General features: G+C 43.2%; 1 protein-coding gene across 1 annotated transcript; it reads left to right on the forward strand.

Annotated features, from left to right (window-relative positions):
* RBFA (ribosome binding factor A) lies at positions 1-23,597 on the forward strand. Its single transcript, XM_065398978.1, has 7 exons — positions 1-215; positions 5,416-5,458; positions 8,182-8,358; positions 14,444-14,556; positions 15,545-15,629; positions 18,005-18,078; positions 22,679-23,597. Exons 1-7 carry the CDS (start codon positions 1-3, stop codon positions 23,073-23,075), a joined length of 1,104 nt encoding a protein of 367 aa, XP_065255050.1. The 3' UTR covers positions 23,076-23,597.
* Positions 23,598-26,809: the final 3,212 nt, after the last annotated feature.

Below are 26,809 nucleotides of genomic sequence, written 5' to 3' on the forward strand. Positions count from 1 at the left end.
ATGTGGGGCTCGCGGGCCGGCCGGGGGCCCCGATGGCGCCAGCTCCGAGCGATTGCACCCGGCGGGGCCCAGCGGCGGAGCGCTGCGCGCGGCGGCGGGGCGGAGGCCGGCGCGGGCGCTCTGCTGCCGGGCGGCTCCCGGGGCCGGGCCCTGCACGGGTCCGCCGCCCTCTGCGGCTCCAAGAACCTGCTCAAGAAATTCGCCTCGAAAACCAAGTAAGTTCCCGGCCCGACCCGCGCTGGCCAGCCCCTGGGAGCTCCCTTCCCCCAGGGCCGCGGAGCACGGGCCTCCCCGGGCAGCAACCTCCCCGCGGCTGGGGAGCGCCTGCCTTGCCCTGAAAACTGCTGCCACGGTTTGCAGCACCAGCAGCCTCCGAGCCTATGGCTGAGCGCTTGTGTCTACACTGGCGCCCCCTTCCAGCTGTGTGGAGGGACGCTTCTTGGTTAATATGAAGACGTTTTATGAATTATCTCCCCTCTGCTCGGAAGAAACCGCTTTATGTTGTTTACACTTGAGCCGTTTTGCAATGAGACTTAAAAGAAAATCTTCCTCGTGCAGATTGTCCTGGCTTGAGCACACTGCCCCAGGGGGCTGGCTGGTTCCCGTATGTTGTGTCTTTCAAAACTTCAATAGAGAATGAAGTGCTGACTTCCTCCTAGCCCTAGGTATTTGCAGTAAAAGTCACTTAATCTACAGTATGTATACTGCTAAACTCCCAAACTATAAGTATTCTCAGACAAAAACGATACTAAAGGGGAGTAAAGATTGAGGGGATTGGTAATTTAGGGCAAAATACATTATAGGGATGTTTTGTAATTATCCCCAAACCAAGTGCATGGAAATGCACATGGAGGTAAGTCAAACCACCTTAAATCTAATGATCCTGCAGTAGCCATAATAAGACATTTTAATAGTTGTGGTCCCAGATTAAATTTATTTGTAAAGATACTTTAGGTTCCTTCCGTTCCCCTCTCCTTCCCCTCCCCCCCCCCATGGGGTCTCTACATATGTTGTTGCTATTTGCTTGCCTCACTAAGGGTATGTCTACACTATGAAATTAGGTTGATTTTATAGAAGTCGATCTTTAGAAATCGATTTTATACAGTCGACTCTGTCTCCACTAAGCGCATTAAATCGGCGGAGTGCGTCCTCACTACCGTGATTAGCATCGACTCATGGAGAGGTAGGGTGACCAGATGTCCCGATTTTATTGGGACAGTTCCGATTTTTGGGTCTTTTCCTTATATAGGCTCCTATTATCCCCCCACCCCCTGTCCCGATTTTTCATACTTGCTGTCTGGTCACCCTATGGAGCGGTGCACTGTGGGCAGCTATCCCACAGTTCCCGCAGACTCCGCTGCCTATTGGAATTCTGGGTTAAGCTCCCAGTGCCTGATAGGGCAAAAACATTGTTGTGGTGGTTTTGGGTACATGTCGTCAGTCTCCCCTCCCTCCCTGAAAGCAACTGCAGACAATCATTTTGCGCCTTTTTTCCTGGGTTACCTGTGCAGATGCCATAGCATGTCAAGCATGGAGCCCACTCAGCTCACCGCTGCTGTTGTGAGCATTGTAAACACCTCACGCGTTATACTGCAGTATGTGCAGAACGTGGCTAAGAGACCGCAGCATGAGGATGATTGTGAGGAGGACATGGACACAGACATTCCTAAAAGCATGGGATGTGTCAATTGGGACATCATGGCGGCAGTGGGGCTGGTTGATACAGTGGAACGCCGATTCTGGGCCCGGCAAACAAGCACAGACTAGTGGGACTGCATAGTGTTGCAGGTATGGGATGATTCCCAGTGGCTGCGAAACTTTTGCATGGGTAAGGCCACTTTCCTGGAACTGTGAGTTGCTTTCCCCTGCCCTGAAGCGTGGGAATACCAAGATGAGAGCTGCCCTGACAGTTGAGAAGCGAGTGGCTATAGCCCTGTGGAAGCTTGCAATGCCTGACTGCTACTGGTCAGTCGGGAATCAATTTAGAGTGGGCAAATCTACTGTGGGGACTGCTGTGGTTCAAGTAGCCAATGCAGTCACTGACATTCTGCTATCAAGGGTAGTGACTCTGGGAAATGTGCAGCTCATAGTGGATGGCTTTGCTGCAATGGGGTTCCCTAACTGTGGTGGGGCGATAAACAGAACGCATATCCCTATCTTGGCACTGGACCACCTTGCCAACCAGTCCGTAAACCGCAAGGGGTACTTCTCAATGGTGCTGCAAGCACTGGTGGATCACAAGGGACGTTTCACCGACATCAACGTGGGATTGCCGGGAAAAGTGCATGATGCACGCATCTTAAGGAACTCCGGGCTGTTTGAACAGCTGAAAGAAGGGACTTACTTCCCAGACAAGAAAATTACTGTGGGGGATGTTGAAATGCCAATAGTTATCCTTGGAGACCCAGCCTACCCCTTGCTCCCATGGCTCATGAAGCCATACACAGGCAGCCTGGACAGTAGTAAGGAGCAGTTCAACATAGGCTGAGCAAGTGCAGAATGGTGGTAGAATGTGCCTTTGGACGTTTAAAAGCTTGCTGGCGCTGTTTGCTGACTAAGTTAGACCTCAGCGCAACCAATATTCCCATTGTTATTGCTGCTTGCTGTGTGCTCCATAATATCTGTGAGAGTAAGGGGGAGACGTTTATGGCGGGGTGGGGCGTTGAGGCAAATCGCCTGGCGGCCGATTTTGAGCAGCTAGACACCAGGGCGATTAGAAGAGAACAGCAGGGCGCGCTGCGCATCAGAGAGGCTTTGAAAACCAGTTTCTTGACTGGCCAGGCTACCCTGTGAGAGTTGTGTGTGTTTCTCCTTGATGCAAACCCGCCCCCTTTGTTGATTTTAATTCCCTGTAAGCCAACCACCCTCCCCCCTTCGATCACAGCTGGCAAAGGAAATAAAGTCACTATTGTTTTGAAACCATGCATTCTTTCTTTATTAATTTAAAAAAAAAAGTGAGATAACTGACAAGGTAGCCCAGGTGGGGGGAGGTGGGAAGGATAAGGCCACATTGCTTATTGTAGCCACACTACAAATCAAAACTGTTTGAATGACAGCCTTCTGTTGCTTGGGCCATCCTCTGGAGTGGAGCGTCTGGGTGAGGAGGATCTGGAACTTGGGGAGGAGGGCAAGCGGTTATACAGTGGATGCAGCGGCGGTCTGTGCTCTTGTTGGCTTTCCTGCAGCTCCACCAGACGCCTGAGCATGTCCGTTTGCTCCCCCATTAGCCTCAGCATCGCATCCTGCCTCTTCTCATCGCGCTTACTTAATGCTTTCCTGGACTCTGCCATTGAATGCCTCCGCGGGAGGACTGCATGAGCTTGGAAAACATGTAATCGCGAGTGCGTTTTTTTCACCTTCTAAACTTCAATAACCTCAGGGATGGAGATGATAGGGGGAGCATAGAAACATTTGCACCTGCAGGGGGATAAAAAGGGAGAGTAAAATTTAAGATGATACATTTCTGAGAACAAAAGGGAGACTCTTTCACAGTGAATCAAGCAATTCACAGCAGACCGCACATGTGCTTTAGGTACAAGGTCACATTTTGCCTTTTATATTGAGCGCCTTTCGGTATGGTGACACATCACACACGGCTGGGCCACAGAATTCGGTTTTCAGGCAGCCATGGTAAGCCAAAGGGTTCGTGGGATTGGCTTCTAAGGCCTTCATAACATGTGGGAATGGTTTCAAACTGCAGTGCCCTCCTTTCCCATAGCAAGCAATGCCGGTTGGGTTTGCCATTTAAAAGGAGGGGCTGCGGTTTTCAGGTGGATGTGCAGCACACACCTCCCCCCACCCCACCGCGTGGCTATTCTCTGGGACGATCCCTTCCCCTCCCTCTGCCGCATGGCTGTTCTCAGGGATGATCCCTTTTAGCCAAGCGCAAACAGCCCAGCATGACCTTTTACTGTTCCCTTACAAAAATTCCCCTATTTCAGCCAGGTGACCATGAATGATATCATTCTCCTGAGGCTAATACAGAAAGATACAAACCGAATGTTGCTTGAATGCAACCAAAATCCAGGACCATTCGCTGCCATGCTTTGTGCTGTAATGATTCCAGACTACTTGCTACTGGCTTGGCGTGGTAAAGTGTCCTACCGTGGAGGACGAAATAAGGCAGCCCTCCCCAGAAACTTTCTGCAAAGGCTTTTAGAGTATCTCCAGGAGAGCTTCATGGAGATATCCCTGAAGGATTCCCGCTCCATCACCAGACACGTTAACAGACTTTTCTAGTAGCTGTACTGGCCACGAATGCATCCCAAGTCTTATGGGCAAATCAAACATTAAACACTATTCTTTTAAACCCTGTACTGTAGTTACAAATGTGCACCAGAGGCGCCTTCTCCACCTTCAGAGTCGGGGATCCCGCCTTGGGAGGTTATTGGCTTCAGGGTGATGAAAAGGTCCTGGCTGCTGGGGAGAACGGATTCACCGCTTGCCTGCTGCGCATTCTCCTCCTCCTCTTCCTCATCCACAAAATCCTCCTCCCTGTTGCGTGAAACTCCCCCCTTGCAAGTGTCCACGGACAATGGTGGGGTAGTGGTAGGGTCCCCCCCCAGAATGCCATGCAGCTGATCATAGAAGCGGCATTATGGGGCTCTGACCCGGAACGACCGTTTGCCTCCTTTGTCTTTTGGTAGGCTTGCCTTGAGCTCCTTAACTTTCATGCGGCACTGCTGTGTGTCCCTGTTGTAGCCTCTGTCCATCATGCCCTGTGCGATTTTGGCATATATATTAGCATTTCTTCTTTTTGATCGGAGTTCTGCCTGCACAGATTCTTCTCCCCATACAGCAATCAGATCCAGTGTCTCCCATTCGCTCCACGCTGGAGCTCGTTTGCGATTCTGGGGGGACTGCATGGTCACCTGTGCTGCTGAGCTCGCCACGCTGACCGAACAGGAAATGAAATTCAAAAGTTCCTGGGGCTTTTCCTGTGTACCTGGCTAGTGCATCGGAGTTGAAAGTGCTGTCCAGAGCAGTCACATTGGAGCATTCTGGGATAGCTCTTGGAGGCCAGTAACATTGAATTGCGTCTGCACTACCCCAAATTTGACCCAGCAAGGTTGATTTTAGCGCTATTCCCCTCGCTGGGGAGGAGTACAGAAGTCGATTTTAAGAGCCCTTTAGGTCGATGGAATGGGGCTGCTTGTGTAGACACATTCATTATAAAATCGACCTAACGCGGCTAAATTCAACCTAACCCCGTAGAGTAGACCAGGGCTTACTAAAGTAAAACAGTTTGTATACTGAGCACACTTGATGCAATGTCATTGAGAAACTAAGATTCCTTTAATGCCATTTTACTTATGAAGGTGTTTTTTCAGAGTAGAATGGCACTTTCATACACACGTATACCTAATATTTCTTTACAGTTTTTAAAAAGTAATTTTTTTTTTCTCTTTTGAAAAGAAAGAAGTTTTGGTATGACAGTCCTACAGTGGGGTCTCATCTGGTAAGTGCAAATTTTCAGTGCATTTATTTACTACCAAGAAACATCAGAATTTTAAAAATGAAGACTAGCAATCTAGTTATCTATAGAATACATAGAGCAGTATTGTTTTAACACCGTAAATGTGCCTGATTCTCTACAGACCTAGGAAGACAAATTTCTGTCCTAAGGAGTTTAGTCTTAGGTTCCGATCCTGCAAACACTTATGCACATGAGTAATTTTACACACACAAATAATGCCATTGAATTGCAGCTCTGACAGCAGAAACTGGGACCTAAATTAGGCATAATATAAGAATAGAGGAAAGGATGCTGCAGAAAAAGTTGGTTTGGTTTAAGTTTAGCACACTTTTTGTTAGTTTCAAGTTTTTGGAGTTTATCGTCCTGTTTGTTTTGTTTTTTATAATGCTAACCACAGTATCTGCAAGCATTTTCACCAAGTTGCTTGGATTTTCTTGCCCGAGGCTCACTAAAAAATTTCACTTTTTAGCCTGGTAGTCACTAAAAGTTTTGTTGTATGTAACTGTTATACTAATAAAATAATACCAACCGGATCTTCTAAGAGGGATAAGGCAAAATGCCGTGTTTATTATAAATACAGAGAGAGAGAGCGAGAAATCAGGATATGCAATTCAATATTATTTCACTACCATTCCTTATTCATTCACACACTCATTCATACAAGTTCTGTAGAGTTGTTATAGTTACCAGCTTAGAGGTTGCTCATGGCAGTGTACTGGCCAGGTAGCCTGCACACGAGGGTGGAGCCAAGTCCTTGTCAGATGCGCATCCGATGCTCCTGGAGGGTGGTTGCAGAACCAGACTCAAAGTCCCTGAGTAGTTGGTTCTGTTCTTATAGGATTTTGTCCTTATACAAGTCTATGGGAATCGCTTCATCATGCTGATGTTTGTTTGAAGTGATAATCAATCAGCAGATGGCACATCCCTGACTGCTGAGTGTTATCTTGTTCTTCGAGTCTTCAGCCCTCCATCTGGGGGGGCGCTTGGGTGGATTCTGGCTTGCCCTGTGGGGTCATCCGGTTATCTCTGTGCTACGCGTTCTTCGGCCATGGGATATCACAGTTATAACTCTTAGGCTGGCACCTTTGATTTGCTAATTATTTATTTGCATCACATGCATTCATTCACATTCATTCTGTATCTTTAAGTCACATCTTACACTTACGTTTTATACCTCCTCTTCCTGACATCTTTATTTTACAATTCTGTTCTCCAGATGTGACAGACTTCCATCAATCTATTTAACTTCTTTGATACAATAGTAGAAAACAAGCAGGATAATAAACAAAGGGGTTAAGGGATTTCTGCAAGACCAATTCCAGAGCACAGTTGTTTTTACAACAACTCTTATCACCTCCTCGAACAGACTCTTTGTCCATGGATGTGCTAGTACAATTAGCAAGTTGTCCTTGTAGCTTTTTACATAGAGATACAGGGAGGATAGTTTTAATTAGCTTGTCCTTGGTGCTCGAGCGTCTATATTCCTTTCTGTTGGCTTGATTTGATTTGGGGCCTACAAGGGGATATATCTATACCTATGAAATTACAAAACCATATATATAAAACTATCAATATCTCAACATAACCTCCTGTTCTGCCTGTAAGGTGAAGCTATCCTCACTAGACTTGCCTGCCTTATCTCTAGACATATTCAGTCCTAGGCTGCAATCTTGCAAATGTGTATGAGTAGACTTATTTAAATCAGTGGGGACTTTTCAAATTGCATAAAGTTAAGCATGTGAAGAGTTTGCTGGATCTGTGGCCCTGGTCTTCAGCACATAGGCTTATAAACGTAGCTCAAACACTCCACTCTTCTTCAGGTCTGAGTAAGGAAGCACTGTGTAGCTCAAAAGCTTCCACCAACAGAAGTTGGTCCAATAAAAGATATTACCTCACCTACCCTGTCTCCCTTACAAACAAGGGCGAGTTTGCCATCTGGGCTCTTGATATCCACAAGAAAGTGACCTGTGATACTCATTCTGTAGCAACCTTCAGATTGTAATTACCGTATATACTCGTTCATTAGCCTGTTCGTTTATAAGCCGACCCCCCAAAATGGATAGGTAAAAATAGCAAAAACCGTATGACCCTTTCATAAGCCGACCCTATATTTCAGGGGTTGGAAAACTTTGGCTTCTGGCCCGCCAGGGTAAGCCACTGGTGGGTTGGGACGTTTGGTTACTTGGAGCGTCAGCAGGCATGAAGCCCCTCAGCTCCCTGTGGCCGCGGTTCGCCATTCCCAGCCAATGGGAGCTGCGGGAAGTGATGTCTTTGTCCCCGTCGTCGTCCCCCCTCCCCCCCGTTCAAAATACTCTACTTTTGATTTTTCATAATCTAGTTCTGTTTACATTTAAAGTTCATAAACAGCATGTTCCATGCTTAAAGTTTTCCTAAGGCATGCCATATTGCAAAATCTGACCCTTTAGGTTTTATGCAAAGTACAATTTGAAAAGCAAACTAAAAAAAATTAGTTTTTATTAAAAATAATTTTCCTGATTATGTCCACTCCATTTTAGAACACAGATTTACTGAGCTTTATAGATGGCTAAATTAAAGACGCTACAAAATAAATGAGAAAATAAATCTTGAATATAATACTTTAAGATCACACTTCTTTGCTGATAAAATTGAAAAGTAGTAGAATTACAAAAAACTGTTGTACGTTTGTCTAGACTATTTCTTAGTTAATGTTTTTGTTTTTAAAGGTGTATAAGCCATCCAAGTTGGCCACTATACTAAAGGCTACTCAGCAGAAAACTAGGAAAGAAGACAGCATACGCAAAAAGGTCCTAAATATCCTCTTGTATAAAGCTGTGACAGACTTGATGTGCACCTGTGAAGTCAGTCAAGAGGTTTGTGACCTCAAGCTGGAACTCACCAAGGCAAGTACAAAAGCCATAGTTCATGTGAAATCACTTTGACTAAGTTGTGGAACAAGATAATGCGATATTCAAAAACAACTTTTAGATGCCAGCCCTCTATTCTGATCTATGCAGGTGGACTGCTGTACCATGCAGCACCTCACGGTCTTCCATGGGGCTCAGTGGGGGCACAGCAGTTTGCCTGCAAGGATCACAATGCACGATCAGGGCCTTAGGCCATGTCTATATTAGGAATACTTGCCAGTGTAGCTATGCCCATGTATGATGCCTGTCCCAGTGGGGGACAGTTTATACCGGCTGTGACTGGGTTTCCAGGGGGGCCCACACTGAGGTTACTCAATTAGGGCAAACCCCAAAGAATGGGGCAGACAATCCCCAAAGCTGGTGGATATTCCAATACTTAGATTTACCAAGCCAGCACAAAACAGCTTCTACAATACCTTACTGGTTGCACAGAAGCCAAAACACAGTTCCCTTATAGCAACCCAGCCTTGGGCTTCCACACAGACACCCAAGTCAAATATGATGAGGATTACTTAAAATCTTAATCATATAAGAAAGTTCTACCAATCCCAAAGGATCAGACACATTACCTCCCAAGTTAATGAATATTTCAGATCTTACCCAAATACACGCTTACAGCTAATTCTTAACTAAACTAAAATGTATTTTTTTAAAAAGAGAGCGAATTGGTTAAAAGAACAGTATACATACAGACATGAGTACAGTTCTGAGATCAGTTTCATAGTAGAGATGGTGAGCTTTGGAGTTGCAAAGAGTACTTAGAATTAGTCCATAGATTCAGTCCAATGTTCTTATCCAGGGTGATCCAAGTGGGACTGGAGATCTCAGTCTTACGACTTAAGCTTCCCCTGCATAAAGCATCAAGCAGATCTGAGATGAAAGGATCAGGTCCCAAGGGTTTTTATACAGTTTTCTGGCAGCCTTTTGACCATACAGTCCTGGGTGAACAATAGGCATTTGAAGTAACCTTCTATTTCCTAAGCATCACCGGTAATTAACTACATGGATTAACATAAGGTAATTATCCATTGAGCAGTTCATATACAATTTTCGACAAACTTCAAAGAGACATAGACAATGACATTATTTCACCTAAGATCCATCTAACTGTTAATATTCCCTTTCGATCTCTAAATCAATAGCTATAGTAATAGACAGGAATTGTCTGTTTACATGGCTAACATCTAACAAGATATAAGTAAACATATACAATTAGTATCTCCTCTAATTCTCTAACAATATAGGTTTTCTAATGACCATTTATCTACTTTTCTAACATGTTTCTAAGGGTTAAATCTGGGTCATTTATCCTGCGAGTTGCTTAACCCTTTCTGGCCATGTCACACCACCAAAAGCAGAGTTTTGTTGGTATAACTGCATCTATACTAGAGACTTTTGTTGTCACGGATGTGTCAATCAGGGATCACACCTCTTCACACCCCTGACTGACATAGTTAGAATTCTGTAATGTAGACACGGCCCTAGTTCAAAAAGGCCAAGCTAATAACATTACTTTGATGCTAAGCAAGATTAAAAAAGGGGTTGGACCTGTATACGAAGAACAACAATATACAGAGTTGTCATAATTAATGATCAAAACTAATTTGGAAGGGGATTAAACCTCATGTGTCAGGGCTTAAACCAACCTCTATTAGAGATCAGGATGAGACCAAGTGGGACTATCCCACATCTGTGTATTGTGCGATTTTTTTTTACACCTTTCTCTGAAGCATCTCATACTGGCCAGTGTCGGAGACAAGATACTAGACTAGATGGGCCTTAGGTCTGCTCTAGTGTGGGAATTTCTGTGTTCCTAAATGGTTTTCTGAATCTCTGGGGGGTTTTGCAGTTACAAAATTTGAGAGAGAGGCTCTCATAACATGCTTTTTCTCCTGATATAACTATAAGTAATTACTGATATTAGCACATTACAGCAAGTCTCATGCTGATTCTGTCTTCCACAGGGATGGGCCGTGTGTGTGTGTGTGTGTGTGTGTGTGTGTGTGTGTGTAAAAGAGTGATCTCTGAAAAATCTTAACATTTGCCCTTGATTCATATTTGAGGGTTCTGTGTTTATCACTACGCTTCATTGCAGCTCTCATGGTCCTGTACTATGGCCATCAGATTTCTAGTTAGGAAAACAGGATGGATCCTATCAGTACTAGTCCATAATTCACTATAGGCAGTTGATCTCTCTGACACTGCACCCCATAGTCTTTATTGTGATATTATTATGATATGATTGACATAATTATGATGTGTTTTATGCAAGATAAGTCATGTGAAGTGTCATTGGAAAAGTTATGATTTTCTGAATATGATTATCCTGTATGTATGCATATATCATTTTTGTATCTGAAGTTATGAATATTCACTATAACTATTTCAAATGTAGTTACACCTGGGTAACGCCCACTAGACAAGATGCTTTCAGTCTAGATAGTGAGTGGGGAAGGGCCTATTCAGGGCAATGGGCTATTAGGAAAAATCTATAGGCCGTAGGAGAAGTTGATCTCCCACTGGTGATGAGCCTTCCTGAGAACACTCCAAAGGCCTGTGAGTAATGGCTGCTATGACTCTACAAGGACACGTGATCAGACCACATGATGCTGGACTCCATCTTGGGATGTCAGTATTTTTCCACAGACTGGTCTGGGAACCAAGCTTTGAAACAAAGGGTTTCTACCATATGCAAAAGCTATATAAGGCAGGGAGAGACATCATCTGGTGTTCTTCACTCCCCACATAAAAAGACTCATGGAAACACCTGAGGCACAAAGACTGAACAGGGAGAAGTGCTGGATCCAGGCTAAAGGGATTTCCAGCCTGTGAATGAAACACCTGGGGATCCCAAGCTGTAAAGCAAGTGCAGCTTGCCCCTTAAGAATCTGCAGCCTGCTTGTATCATATCTTAGGGTGAGAATCAGCTAATTCATATCCAATCTAATCTAGTATATTAGGCTTAGTTTGCGTTTTTTGTTTATTTGCTAATCTGCACTGATCTCTTTGCTATCCCTTATAATCACATAAAATCTATCTTTTGTAGTTAATAAACGTGATTTTGCTGTATCTAAACCAGTGAGTTGGAGTAAGTATGGGAATCTTAGCTCAAGGGGCAGAGGCTGTTGCATATTGAGGGAGGGGGCAAACTTTAAGAGCTTACTCTATACAGTTCCCTGTGCAGCGCAAGACGATATAACTTTGGATTTATACTCCAGAGGGGGGTGCGGGCCTGGGGAGCTGCCTTAGCTGTAGCCTTTCTATTGTTGGTTCATTGCAGGGGCTGGACAGAGAGCCTGCATGTAACTGCAGCTGGGTGTGGCCTTATCTGTATGAAGGCTGGTGAAAGTACAGGCTAGAGGGCTTTGCAGCTTGTCACAGCAATACAGTGTGACAGGGAGCCCATGCTGGTGGGTCAGGAGGCTCAGTGGTACCCCAGTTCCAGGTGGCACCCCAGGGGGGAACCCATCACACTCTCCCTTTCCTTAAGAGATTTATGCAGAGACTAAAAACACTCACCCCCAGCCCACAAATACATTCTTTATAGTGCTTGACCAGTAAAATGTCATAATATCCTAGAAGCTTAAGGTTTGTGTGTGCAGTCTTTTTTATTTATTTATTTATTTATTTATTTAAAGAGAACTACACTTAAGTTGGCCGCAATAGTGCTTCCTAGTGCCAGATGAAGAATTGGAGTTTGAATCTTGAACTCATTTTTTGTTCCCCGAGTCAGCTGAAGATGTGTGCACATTGCAGAAATACCATCCGCTGTGGACTTGATGAAATGTATTGTGGTTCCTTCTGGCCAGTTTGGATGGGCCTTCTCTTTCCTGGAAGATGCTCCCCCTGCTGTTGTGTAATGAAGGAAGAGACCATTGTGCTCTTATTGAAGACTGGGCTCTCACACAGATAGGAATCTGTAGGGGAGAGACTTCAATATTGATATAATAATTTTATTTTGCAAGGTTTTTTTATTAGGCCATTACAAACTTGTGTTATTGAATATTAAGATATAACTACAAATGTGTTGTAGTCAGGATGCTTGGAAATGCAACAATTAGAGCTGTTGAGCGATTAAAAAAATTGCAATTAATCAAGTGATTAATCCCTGTTAAATAATAATAAAATACCATTTAAAAATTTTTGGATGTTTTTCATATTTTCAAATATTGATTTCAATTACAACACAGAATACGTGTACGGTGCTCACTTTATATTTTTATTACAAATATTTGCACTGTAAAATGATAAATAAAAGAAATAGAATTTGCTCGTACGTTTATTGAATGATTTTGTTCCTAGATCTTTGGGGTCACCCTCTTCCTCTACCCTTGCTCTCAGTTTTGGATCATTGCATAATTGCTTTTTCCTCAAGTCTGAATGCTTTACTACATGTATTTATAAAAATTAAGGCTGTCAAGCGATTAAACAGATTAACCGCACGGTTAAACAATAAGAGAATACCATCTATTTAAATATTTTTGGATGTTTTCTACATTTTCAAATATATTGATTTCAATTACAACACAGAATACAAACTGTACAATGCTCACTTTATATTTATTTTTGTTTACAAGTATTTGCACTGTAAAAAAACAAAAGAAATAGTATTTTTCAGTTCACCTAATACAAGTACTGTAGTGCAATCTCTTTATCATGGAAGTTGCACTTATGTACAAAAAAACTACATTAAAAAATAAAACCATGTAAAATTTTAGAGCCTGCAAGTCCACTCAGTCCTACTTCTTGTTCAGGCAATTGCTCAGGTAAACAAACTTGTTTGTATTTGCAGGAGATAATGCTGCCCACTTCTTTTTTACAATGTCACCTGAAAGAGAGAACAAGAGTTCTCATGGCACTGCTGTAGCCAGCATCGCAAGATATTTACATGCCAGATGCGCTAAAGATTCATATGTCCCTTTATGCTTCAACCACCATTCCAGGGGACATGTGTCCAGGCTGATGACGAGTTCTGCTCAATAACAATCCAAAGCAGTGCGGACCGATGTGTGTTCATTTTCATTATCTGAGTCAGAGGCCACCAGCAGAAGGCTGATGTTCTTTTTTGGTGGTTCGGGTTTTGTAGTTTACGCGTCGGAGTGTTGCTCTTTTAAGACTTCTGAAAGCATGCTCCACACCTCGTCCCTCTCCGATTTTGAAAGGCACTTCAGATTCTTAAACCTTGGGTTGAGTGCTGTAGCTATCTTTAGAAATCTCACATTGGTACCTCCTTTGCATTTTGTCAAATCTGCAGTGAAAGTGTTCTTAAAATAAACAACATGTGCTGGGTCATCATCCGAGACGGCTATAACATGAAATATATGGCAGAATGCAGATAAAACAGAGCAGGGGAAATACAATTCTCCCCCAAGGAGTTCAGTCACAAATTTAATTAATGCATTATTTTTTTAATGAGCGTCATCAGCATGAAAGCATGTCCTCTGGAATGGTGGCTGAAGCATGAAGGGGCATATGAATGTCTAGCATATCTAGCATGTAAATACCGTGCAATGCCGGCTACAAAAGTGCCATGCAAATGCCTGTTCTCGCTTTCTGGTGACATTGTAAATAAGAAGCAGGCAGCATTATCTCCAGTAAATGTAAACAAACTTGTTTGTCTTAGTGATTGGCTGAACATGAAGTAGGACTGAGTGGACTTGTAGGCTCTGAAGTTTTACATTGTTTTGTTTTTGAGGGCAGTTATGCAACAACAACAAAATCTACATTTGTAAGTTGTACTTTTACAACAAAGATTGCACTACAGTACTTGTATGAGGTCAATTGAAAAATACTATTTCTTTTATTTTTACAATGCAAATATTTGTAATAAAAAATAATATACACTGATTTCAATTACAACACAGACTACAATATATTTGAAAATGTAGAAAAACATCCAAAATATTTAATAAATTTCAATTGGTATTCTATTGTTTAACAGTGCAATTAAACCTGCGATTAATCACGATTAATTTTTTTAATCACGATTTTTTTTTGAGTTAATCACGTAAGTTAACTGCAGTTAATCGACAGCCCTAATAAAAATCTTTGCATTTTACAGGTATCCCTGTCACCAGACTTTTCAGCATGTCGTGTGTACTGGAACCCTGCTGAAAGTGCAGAGGAGGAGGATCGTATTGAAAGTATTTTACAGAAAAGTGCCCCACGTATAAGGTACTGTTGTGTGCTGTAAAGTTTTGTAAACAATCACTCTGCTTCATAAATAGTCACTTTGTCTATTAAGAATTTCTGAAGAGAAATTAAGGTATTTTTACAAATCATGAATGTGACTTTCATTAGAATACTTTGGATCAGGATGTTGGACATCTGCACTTCTAGATATTTTGGGCCAGATTATCTCCCTTGATGAGGCACACAGATGGGCCGCATACTGGCCATATCTGGCCAGCTGAAAATTCCCCTCGTGGGGTGCTTTCAACCCATGTATAGCTAGCATATGCAGCTCTTCCACCCAGGTCTGCTGAGTAGGGTGTGGCTGGAGTGCCATTTCACTTTGCTAATTGTTAGCTTGTAAAAGGTAGTAGCTTGGGGCTGCTATAAACTACAGTGCGGCCAGGGCTGGAACTGCGCAAGACAGAAAATCAGGGAGCTGCAACTGCCTGCCTGTCCTTTTCTCATTCACTGAGTTTTTTCTGTAAGTCAGTGTATTATTTCTGTATATTCCTGTAAACCTTTTAGCTGTGAAGAAAGGGATTAATTTTTTCAAGTTTAAAAAAAGTAATTTAGACTGTGTAACTTTTTTGCATATAGAGAAAATCCTGTGTATGTGGGAGCCCTAGAAAATACTCCAGCTGCCCTACTATGTCACATCTTCGTGTACACACTTCACTGAGTTATTCAGTAACATCACTGTAGTCTTTGCTTCAGTAGATGTCCTATAGCTTACATCCTTATCCAACAAACTAGACCTAACTTGGACTTGAGAAATTCTTTTTCTAGTAGCAGAATGCTACAGACCATTAATCTATAGTATAGTCCTTTGAAATACTAGAATTTGTCATCTGAACTGATACCCTATAAACTTTGCAAACAGTACCCATGCTTCACAATGTGTTTGTTGCATTTTTATTTAACAAATATTGCATCTGTCTTAAAGATGCTGTACAATTGCTCATATCTGGGGACATTTTATTTTTTCCAGACATCTTTTGATTACCAATCAGGTCCTGAGAACTGTTCCTCCAATCGTGTTTGTTAAAGACAAAGAAGCTGCAGCTATAAAAGAGGTAAGATACAATCGCTGACTCAGCGTGTAAATATCACATGTTGCAGTGTGTTTTGGAACAGACATGTAAGAAGAACATGGAAGGCTTAATAGGTGTAATGTTTAAGTAGACACATAGTTGCTCACTAGATCTGGAAAATAATTTATATTGAAAACCAATTCCCCGTCTCTGACAACAAGCTTTTCAATGTTTTGATAAGGGTCCCCAATTATTTTGATACTTTGGGGACAGTGGAAAGTAGAGCTATCTTTTTCATTAGTTTTGTTGACTTTATCTATAAAAACTTCTGAAGAGAAGAACACTGTCTAAAGATGCTTCCGGAAGATAGATAGGTTAATCCAGGAGAGAGATACATTAAATAACCTCAAATGAAAGACAGGAAACTACGGTCTTTATAACCTTATGCCAAAAAGGAAGCAGAGCAGTGATGATGGTGACCAGCTGGCTAACTGCATTGCAGCTGGTTCAACTGTTATTTTTTTGTAAAAGGCGCTGGAATCTAATGGAGAGAAACAGAGATATTGTATATGGAGGATAATATCTAGCTAAAGGTAGCAGGCTTGCATACTAGTGGAAGTACTTTTAGAATAGTAATGTCTTCTAGGAATTCATTATTATTGAGCATGAGAGGAGGTAATATTAGGATTGTGAGATTCCCACGAATTAGAGAGCACAGTGATACTCTGGAGTCCTTTGAAGAATGAATTGAACTAGAGGATAACAACATTAAAAATTGAGCTAATTCATGAGGTCCTGTGACCTAAATTAGCAGACTGTTAGACACAGAGCTGTTACTATCCGGTTACATAATTATGAGTATCAGAGTCACAAGAGCATCCACTGCACAACTAGCAACCTTGGAAGAGGCAGCGAGTGTTTCATTTCTCACCAATGCACTAGGAATACGAAGTGAACAGCTGAATTTCCTCTGGTCAGTGAGGGGGGGTCTACATTGCAACTGCAATTGTGCCTCCCAGCCCAGGTAGACAGACTTGCACTAGCTTAACTTGAGCTAGCACGCTAAAAATAAATGTGAACATGGCTGCATAGGCAGCAGCTCGGACCCAATGGGCTGGGTGGGCTTGGTGGACTCAGGTGGCTAGCCTGACCCGCCACCCATGGCACAACTTTCACACTGCTGTTTTTAGCATTCTCACTTGAGTCTGTCTACCTGGGCTGGAAGGACAAAGCCAGCTGCAGTGCAGACATACCCAAAGGTAGTGATAAATCCAGAAAATGTTTTTTGTTAGCATACGCCACCACAGTGAAAGTGCCTTTCTACCCCACCACCAACAGGCAAAGTTTAGGCACATTAATGCTCGATTTAGGGTTGTTTAGTCCTCTGTCCCAGCCTGCAGATATAATTCCTTCATCTTTCCAGAAGTAACACAAGGATTTCTCAGAAACCTAACAGTGATTATCAGAACATCCAGAAGAAGCTTTAAATCTCTACTACAGGACCCAACTTTCAAGTCAATTTTTATATGCAATCTGTACTTCAAATAAATTAAAAACCAGACACCAACCCCCAGTAGAGGAAACTTTAAATCTTATAAGAGGGGAGAGAGACTGTTACTTTCACCTCCTAATACAAGGAAAACACAAAAGGAATAAAAGACTGATGAGGAAAAAAATTGACAGAAAAGGATTATTACAAAACCTTACATTTGGTAAAACTTTCACAACTATAACGCACTAGAGATTTACAGTCCTGGACAGACTGATCTCTTTAAGTAGTTGTGGAGTGGTGGTGGTGGTGTTTTTTTCTTTTTAAATTAAATCTCTTACATACAAGATTGGGCCAGACAATTTCCAAAAGGGGGAAGAGAGTGACAGAAAATTTGAAGTATATGTACATTGGTAAAGGGAAGAATTTACAAGAATAAAGTGAAATCTAACCTAACATGAGGAATTCTTAATTAATCAAAAACTAAATTCTCTCTCCAGTCCACATCAAATATATGCCAAACCCTTGAAAGTCACAGTAGTCCACTAATTAAATATTCAATTTGGTGTGAAATTGAATACCAATAAGGTATGTACTTCCTGGCAATTCCATAGACTGATAAGTTAGGTCTTCACTATCTCTGTTAGAACATCTACTCCATCCCAAGTCTAGTGGCAGATTATTCCCTACAGTACATTTCATAGTATTTATTGAGAGGCCTTGTAAATTAAGTGGATGACTTTTATTGAAAATACAGACCATTTTGAAATGGATACTTTCCAGAAACCCAGAGGGAGGCAGCTATGTTACTCATATGTAAAAGAAACAGACCTGTTCACTGTCTCATTCTGACTTGTTTCCTTTATGAATGTAAACAGAATAGATTTAATAGTGGATATATGTTTTCTATTTTTTCAATTGTTTACAGATTAATAGGTTATTGGCAATTGCTGATTTTGGACCTCAAGAAGAAAAAGACACTTTGGCTGAAAACGACTTTAGGTAGGTTTTTTGTTTTTTGTTGTTTATTAAATGAAATTTTGCAACAAGTATTTTAATTTATGGATATCCGATTAAAAATGGAAAGAATATTTATTTAAAGATACAGAAAATAATTATGCTGTGTGTCTATTTTGTATTTATCTCTAGCCACTATTGTGGTATCTAATTGTTAGCATCTTAAGAATTTAGTATAATGGAGTTATGAAAAAAGACAAAGGAAAAGTTAGCGCAGTTTAAAGAAATCCTTATGTAGACATCTTGCCTTTCAAAAGAGTGACTGACTACCATATATAAATGTAAAGGGATATTGAGTAGTCAGTTATAACAAAAACCCACCCATAAAAAAAACAAAATGTAGGGGACAGTGTTTTACTTTGTATTTACAGTGTCTAGCACAATGAGCCCCACCTACTGATTGGAGCCGCCACGTGATACCAAAATACCACAGATATTCTGTAAAGAGCCATCCTTACCTCGCTTACCCCTTGGATTATTAACACCGAAAACAATTTTAAAACCTACATTTACATCTTGCTCTTTATGCTTTGGATTCCTTGTGCATTTCACTCCATGTGGACATTTATTTCATAGTTTCTTTTGCCTTCTGGTTCTTGTGTGCTAGCACGGTGCTCCAGTGCATAGGTCACAAGTACTGCAAGGGAAAATGTATTTAATTTAGATGTATGGACCTTAGTGTGGCAGTGGAAAATGATTGGAGTAGTATTTGGGACAGAGTCACATGTAGGACCATGAAGAGCAACATGCAGCTCACTATTTTTGGGTTAACTGCGTGGATTTAAAAACCAGCAACTTTCTGCTCAGTTGGTGATCTCGGCATTTTCTGTTATCCCAATCTACAATATGCTCTTCTGCAGAGCATGGTGCTTCTGAAGGCAATATCTATGTGCAGAAAGTCAGTAACCATAAGTCAAATGTTTTTGTTTCAGTAATTTACAGGCTGTAGGTTTCGAGCCATAGGTGCTGACTTGCCCTCTGCCCTATGGGTGCTTGACCTTGGCCCCACCCCAATTCCACCCTCTTTCCCCAAGTCCCCACCCCTGTCCCGCCTCTTTACTGCCTCCTCTCCCAAGCGTGCCACATTCCCACTCCTTCCCCTCCCTCCCGGAAAGTCCTAAATGCCGCCAAACAGCTCTTAGGAGGCTGTCGAGAAGCGCTGGGAGGGGGAGGAGTGGGGGGGACACGACGCGCTCGGGGGAGGAGGAGGCTAGGAGGGGGTGGGGGCCGGGGAAGCTTGGCTGCTGGTGGGTGTGGAGCACCCGCTAATTTTTCCCCGTGGGTGCTCCAGCCCCGCAGCACCCACGGAGTCTGCGCCTATGCTTTGAGTTTCCTGGATGGTAGGTTCTAGAGAAGTGCAGTCTTCGCCCATTGGCTCATGACCTATGTCTTAGACTAGGGCAGGGGTCGGCAACCTTTCAGAAGTGGTGTGCTGAGTCTTCATTTATTCACTTTAATTTTAGGTTTCACGTGCCGGTAATACATTTTAACGTTTTTTAGAAGGTCTCTCTCTATAAGTCTATATATAATATAACTAAACTACTGTTGTACGTAAAGTAAACAAGGTTTTCAAAATGTTTAAGAAGCTTCATTTAAAATTAAATTAAAATGCTGATCTTAAGCCGCCCGCCTGCTCAGCCCACTGCCAGCCTGGGGTTCTGTTCACCTAGGCTGGCAGCGGGCTGAGCGGGGCCGGCAGCCGGAACCCCAGGTTGGCAGCGGGCTGAGCGGGGCCGGCGGCTGGGACCCCAGCTGGCAAGGGGCCGACAGCCAGAACCCCAGACCGGCAGCGGGCTGAGCAGGGCCAGGACCCCAGACCGGCAGCAGGCTGAGCAGGGCCGGCACCCCAGACCAGCAGCGGGCCGAATGGCTCAGCTCGCTGCCGGTCTGGGGTTCCGTCCGCTAGCTCCTGCCAGCCAGGGTCCCGGCTGCCAGCCCCACTCAGCCCGCTGCTGGTCTGGGGTTCTGGCTGCCGGCCCCTTGCCAGCTGGGGTCCCAGCCGCCGGCCCCGCTCAGCCCACTGCCAACCTGGTGCTCGGGGTGGGGATGTGGGGGGTGCAAGAGTCAGGGCAGGGGATATGGGGGGGGCTGAGGATGTGTGGAGGGTGCAGGAGTCAGGGCAGAGGGCTGGGGGCATGTGAGGGGGTGCAGGAGTCAGGGCATGGGGTGTGAGGGGGCTGGGTATGTGTGGAGGGTGCAGGTGGGGGGGATGCAGGGGGCTGGGGTGCAAGGGAGGTGCAGAGATCAGGGCAGAGGGCTGGGGGGGTGGGCTGGGATCGGGGGGTGCTCCCAGCCCCCTGAGTGGCTCACGGCAGGGGGCTGGAGGGATACACCCCGCTCCTACCCTCCTTCCCCCTGCCTCTTCTCCGCCTCCTTACTGGTCTGAGGAGCGAGGGCGCTGGGGCTGCTCTTCTCCCCTCCCTCGCAAGGGCCATCAGCGGCAGGGAGGGAGAGGAGGCGGGGCTCAATGCAGCACGTTGGGGGAAGAGGCGGGGGAGGGGGAAGCTTGGCTGCCGGTGGAGCCTGCCCTACAGCAGCAGCCGGCAGGACCAAACTTGCTTCTGCCCCTGCCAGAGAGAGAGCAGTAGGCGGGGGGCGGAGAAGAGCGGGCTGGGTCGGGCAGGATTTTTAATGGCACGCTGCTGCCTGCCGGGGTCCGGCTCAGCCCGCTGCCGGGGTTCGGCAGCGGGCTGAGCGGGACCCCGGCAGGCAGCACTGCGTGCCATTAAAAATCAGCTCGTGTGCCGTCTTTGGCACGCGTGCCATAGGTTGCCGACCCCTGGACTAGGGAGACTTCTGTACTAAATTTTACAGTATATTGAAGGACATGTCACTTTAGATCCCAAAATTTTAAGTATTTATAACATGCTAATTTCCATAATACTTGAAGCCCTAAAAAGTTGTAAAGTAACTGATATCTGCATCACTCTTTCCCCTTCACAGTAGGATTTGTTTTATATAGCGGTAATGCTAAGTCAGAGGGCTCATCTGCCAAGTTTACTGATATAATTATATTGCTCTAGTTATACCAATATAACTGCCCCTGTGGACAGTCTTATTCTGGAATAAGCAGTATAGTTGTACCAGTATATTTCCTCATGTAGACAAGCCCTGAGTCTTGAATTTTTCTCTGAAGATGGTAAAAAATATAAATAAATTCTAATCCCTTGAGGAACTGAACTGAACAAACTATTTAGAATGATGGTGATACCAGGCTGAGTGCTATTGAAACCGTATTTTCAGACTGGAAATAAGGTGTAAATTTTTAATGGTGAGAGCAATTAACCATTGAACAATTAACCAAGGGTCATGGTGGATTCTCTATAACTAGGGCCTTATCAAATTCACAGTCCATTTTGGTCAATTTCATGGTCATAGGAATTTTAAAATAATCCATTTCATGATTTCAGCTATTTAAATCTGCAATTTCATGGTGTTGTAATTGTAGGGGTTCTGACCCAAAATGGGGTGGGGGGGGGGTGTCGCAAGGTTATTGTAGGGGGGGTTGTGGTACTGCTACCCTTACTTCTGCGATGCTGCTGGCAGCGGCACTGCCTTCAGAGCTGGGCAGCTGGAAAGCAGTGGCTGCTGGCCAGGAGCCCAGCTCTGAAGGCAGAGCCACGACCAACAGCAGCACAGAAGTAAGGATGGCATGGTATGGTATGGCCACCCTTACTTCTGTGCTGCTGCTGGTGGGTTGCTGCCTTCAGAGATGTCGCTCAGCCAACAGCTGCCGCTCTCTGGCTGCTCAACTCTGAAGTCAGCACAGAATAAGGGTGGCAATACTGTGATCCCCCCTAAAATAACCTTGTAACCTCCCTGCAATTCCCTTTTGGGTCAGGACCCCCATTTGAGAAACACTGGTCTCCCCTGTGAAATCTAAAAGTGCACAAAAGACCAGCTTTCACAGTCCATGATGTATTTTTCATGGCCATGAATTTGGTAAGGCCCTATCTATAACTGACAATTTTCAGATCAAGTTTGGATGTTTTTCTAAAAGATCTGCTCTAGGAATTATTTTGGGGAAGTCCTGTGGCCTGTATTATACAGGTCAGACTAGATCAGGGTTCTCAAACTATGGTTTGGGACCCCAAAGTGGGTTGCGACCCCATTTTAATGGGTTTGCCAAGACCGGTGTTAGACTTGCTGGGACCCAGGGCTGAAGCCAAAGCCTGAGCCCAACTGCTTGGGGCTGAAGCTAAAGCTAGAGGGCTTGAGCCCTGGGCAGCGGGGCTCAGGTTACAGGCCCCCCACCCGGAGCTGAAGCCCTTGGGCTTTGGCCTCCACTGCCCGGTGCGGCAGGGCTTGGGTGGGCTCAGGCTTCGGTCCCCCCTCCTGGGGTAGTGTAGTAATTTTTGTTATCAGAAGGGGGTCGTGGTGTAATGATGTTTGAGAACTGCTGGACTAGATAATCACAATGGTCCCTTCTGGGCTTGGAATCTGAGAGTTTAAAAAGGCTTCTCTGTTTCCCTCTGATTTCACACGATGATCGCTTGATAAAGAAGCTTAGTAAAGGTCATTGTGCCTTAAAGTTTTATAGTACAGTTTACTATGTGCCTCTTAAAAAATACTTTTCTTTTCGCAGTGAATCAAAGTCTTCTGCATCATCTTCTGACATGGCAGCTTCGTCCATCCCAGCTAATCTTTTTGGGATCGATCATGAAGTGCTCAATAAGCAAATAATGGAGTACAAAAAAATGAAAAAGGTGAAGGACACAGAAGGCATTGGGTGGGCAGAACAGCAGCAGATGCAGCTGGCTGAGATACAAAAGCAAAAGAAAATGAAAAAGAAGAAAATAAGGGATCCCTTTGAGAATGATATCACACCACAGAAATATCTGCTGGACAAATATAGTGAAGATTCTTTGGATGGTGACATTGCACCTTCTCAAGATAGTGACCTGGAGTATGAATTACAGGAAGTGGTAGATGAACTAGAGGTAGATGATGACAGAAATCCATCTACTACCAAACTTAAGTGAAATTAAAAAGCTTTAAAAAAAAAAAAAAAAAAACTGTTGGTAAATAATTATATTAGAGTAACCACTGAATTACAACTTCTGTGCTGCTTATTCACCACCTCCTTTCCATCTTCTCCAAAATATGTGGAAATGAATCAAGTACTACAAGTTTTCATGGGAAAATAATTTTTAAAATCCTGCTTATAATAAATCTGAGAAGATGAGCTCTTCTGAACTAAAATAATTAAGAAATATTATGGTTGTCAAAAGTAAAATACCCTTATCAGCTTTAGACTGAGATGAAACTTCTTGTAAATACATTATGTACCACCCAAAAAGCTTATTACCTATGCCTTTATATAAGTGCAAGGAACTGTCAAAAATGAAAATATTTCAAAAAACTTGATTACAGTAGAAACATGCTAAACTACATTTCAGTATCCTGCAAACTTTGTATATGTACAAAAATGTGCTTTCCTTACTTCTCAAAGATTTAATAGAGTGCTTTGTGCTGTGATCTCATATTACTAAAGCTTATTTTTACAAACTATGTATAAGTATTGAAGTATTACATCTAAAACTACTAAAATAGACAAATTACCATAATAGTATGACTTCCATGCAGTCAGGCAAGATTCAGGCTCCAAGAGAGACATTTTTTTGCTGGGAGTAGAATGAGTGGTCATGGCCTATGTACTTATTTCCTTGGCTACGTTTTTTTACAATATGCACATGTTTCCTGTTTCTACCTTTGAGCAGGGGTGGACACTAAACAGCTCACAATTTGCAGAACTTTAGAAAGCAACTGATATTCAAACCTTCAGCTAACCAGCAGTTTCTCTTGTAACTCTCCTTCCCCTTGGGGCCTTGTTTTCACTGAGAAAAAGGGTGTGTTTTGATAATGTACTAGCCCTGGTCTACATTACAAACTTATGTCGTATAATTACATTGCTCAGGGGTGTGGAAAATCCACACCCCTGAGTGACACAGTCATACCAACCTAACTCATAGTGTAGACAGCACTATGTTGAAGGGTGGGCGTCTCCCATCAATGTACCTACTGCCTTTCGGGGAGGTGGAGTGCCTACATCAAAGGGGAAGTTCTCCCATCTGCATAGGTAGCATCTTCATTAAGGGCTACAGCTGCAGCTAACGGATTAGCTGGTGAAGGTAAACCCTAGGCTTCCCCAGGGATGACCTTAGCCATCTAACATGTTAAAACTACAACCTGCCTTGTCTCCACTAGGATATTAACACATTACAGTAGGAAAAAAGGTAGGGTAGTTAGATATGGTCTGTATCTCTAACTCCTCTCCAAAACATTAAAAATTCTTTAAGAGCATGTAACTTGAATGACAGTTGAGGCATCTCTTTACTAGGGAAAAAAGGTGTGTTCTTAACTTGAGTTAGCTAACACAAGATAAAATCCTAGTGAAGGCACAGTAGTTTGTAGTTTTCATATGAGTTAGCAGATAGAGTTAAAGACTAGGTGAGTGAAAATAAGGCTTATTCACTACTCCTAGCCTCATGAAGACCAAAATGGCTGTGTCTTTCTGATGGCTTCACAAATGTCTCATTCTCCCTCTCCACTTCTGTTTTGCACCTCAAGGGGAAGCCAGTCTGAACAAATCTTCCTTACATAGGCACAAAGGCGGAGATAGCTGCTATTATCTGGCCATTCCATTTAGAAGTCTCATTTTTCCTCATCAAGTAACTTGATACCCAGCTAGGTTTATCTGCAGAGCCTGTTAACTTCTGTTGTTTCCCTTCCCCATCTCAAGTACAGGCTCTAGAGATATAAATTTGCTTCATCTACAGTTTTTTTTCCTACAGAGTTTGCGATGCTTTATTTGTTCAGTTCATAATTCAGTAATTCACAAGGGGTCTCCTGCTTGCTAGTGCAAATCAGCAAAATCCCACTACAGTGAGATCAGTTGGGTTGTGTCTGCACTGTGTTCTAATGTTCCGTGCTTAAGACCTATGAACTCTTTTTCCCTGAGTGCATCCATCAGTACAACATTCTTCTAAGATTCTTCTGTTTGGATCAATTCAATTTTGACTCCCTTTTTTCATTACAATTATTTTTTGCCCATTTCATTTTACAGATTAATGTCAGATTTTTAACAATGTACAAAATCTCAGTGTCTCCTTGGGCATAATACAAACTCTATCTATCTATCTATCTACACACACACACACACACACACACACACACACACACTCTCTCTCTCTCTCTCTCTCTCTCTCTCTCTCTCTCTCTCTCTCTGAACTGACAGTCTTAGGTTCTGCTCTTGGAAGACTATGGCAAACATTTTTAGTTCATAACTTAATATCAAACCAGACAAAAACAAAACTCGTCAACCAAACACCACGAAGGGATGTGCTGGTTATTACTATTTTTTAAAAAAGAAAATACCCTGCCACAGTGGCACTAATGTTAGTTTGAGCAATGAGGTATTTATTCCTTTGGAGGAAGGACTGAAGAAAGGGTGAAGTTCTATAAATGTTACTGTAGATAGTATCCTCATAAAAATACTAATTGAGGCCATGACTCAGCAATTCATTTAAGTACATGCCTAACTTTAAGCATTTGAATGTTTTCACTAACTTCAATGTGCTTAACCACTGTGTGGAATCAAAGCCTGGTATTCCATACACTGTCTCTCTCTCTCTCTTTTAAATTTCTTGCTATAGCCAAATATATGAACTAGGGACAATTTTAGTTGTCTTTCGAGCTAAATCCTAACCTGCCCCTCCCTGGGCATATACCTTGTTCAACACTGGTTATCTGCGCCTCCAGCCCAGTGGAATGCTCAACAATAACAGTAAAGCCTTGTCGGCATGGGAGACCGAACTTTCTCTGTGGGTGGTCCAAGACCTAAGTACCATCACAAACTTTACCCCTTTCCACTCCAGGTGCATTTCTTTGACCCTGCCTTACATAACACATAGCAACAGGGGTGTGTGTGTGTATATATATATATATATATATATAATAAAGACTCTCCACTGCACATGTTTTTCCCTCTGGGAGGGAGAGGATGAGAACACCAACAACAGGTGACAGAAGGCCCTCAGATGCTATGGTACATGAATAGACAGGTGGCTCTAGGTCCCTAATACAGCCCTTTTACCCCTCTAAGTTTCCTCTCAGGCCATTTGCCTGTGAATATCGGGTAATCCTGGCTGTTTTTCTTAACTATTTTAAGGGTCCTGCAGGTCTCTTCAAAACCCACCTATTGCCTACACCTCCAACTTTATTTAACCAGTTTGAACAACAGCATTCAGCAACTCTTCTACTACTTACTGCCAGAGGGAAAGCCTAATCTTACAAGATCCTGGCAGTGCTTTCCTTACTGCTCACAGTCTAGCTCCCTGACCCTTTCTGGATCCTGCTTCCTTTCTCCCCAGAGCCAACAGCCCTGCAGATTCAGCCCCCCACAAATTCCAGACAGACAGTCTCAGTGGACTCCATCTAGGAGTCCAATCCTCTGTGTCAATAGGTCAATAACGTGCCATCACTGGTAACACTGCTCTACAGCCAAATGCTTCTGAAATAAATGTAGTCAAACTTTACTAATTCTGGGTCACTGAGAACGAAAATGATGCTTAAAATTGTTGATTGGCTCTAGTTTTCAAGATATGCTATTGGGTCAGTATATACGACCCTTGACTTGGGAATGGCGGAGGATAAGTGAGTTATAAAGGGAAGGGATCTCAACTTAAACCAGAAATGACTAAAATACATCTTTGAC

The sequence above is a fragment of the Emys orbicularis genome, chromosome 2 (assembly GCF_028017835.1).
Source record: "Emys orbicularis isolate rEmyOrb1 chromosome 2, rEmyOrb1.hap1, whole genome shotgun sequence".
Lineage (NCBI taxonomy): Eukaryota > Metazoa > Chordata > Testudines > Emydidae > Emys > Emys orbicularis.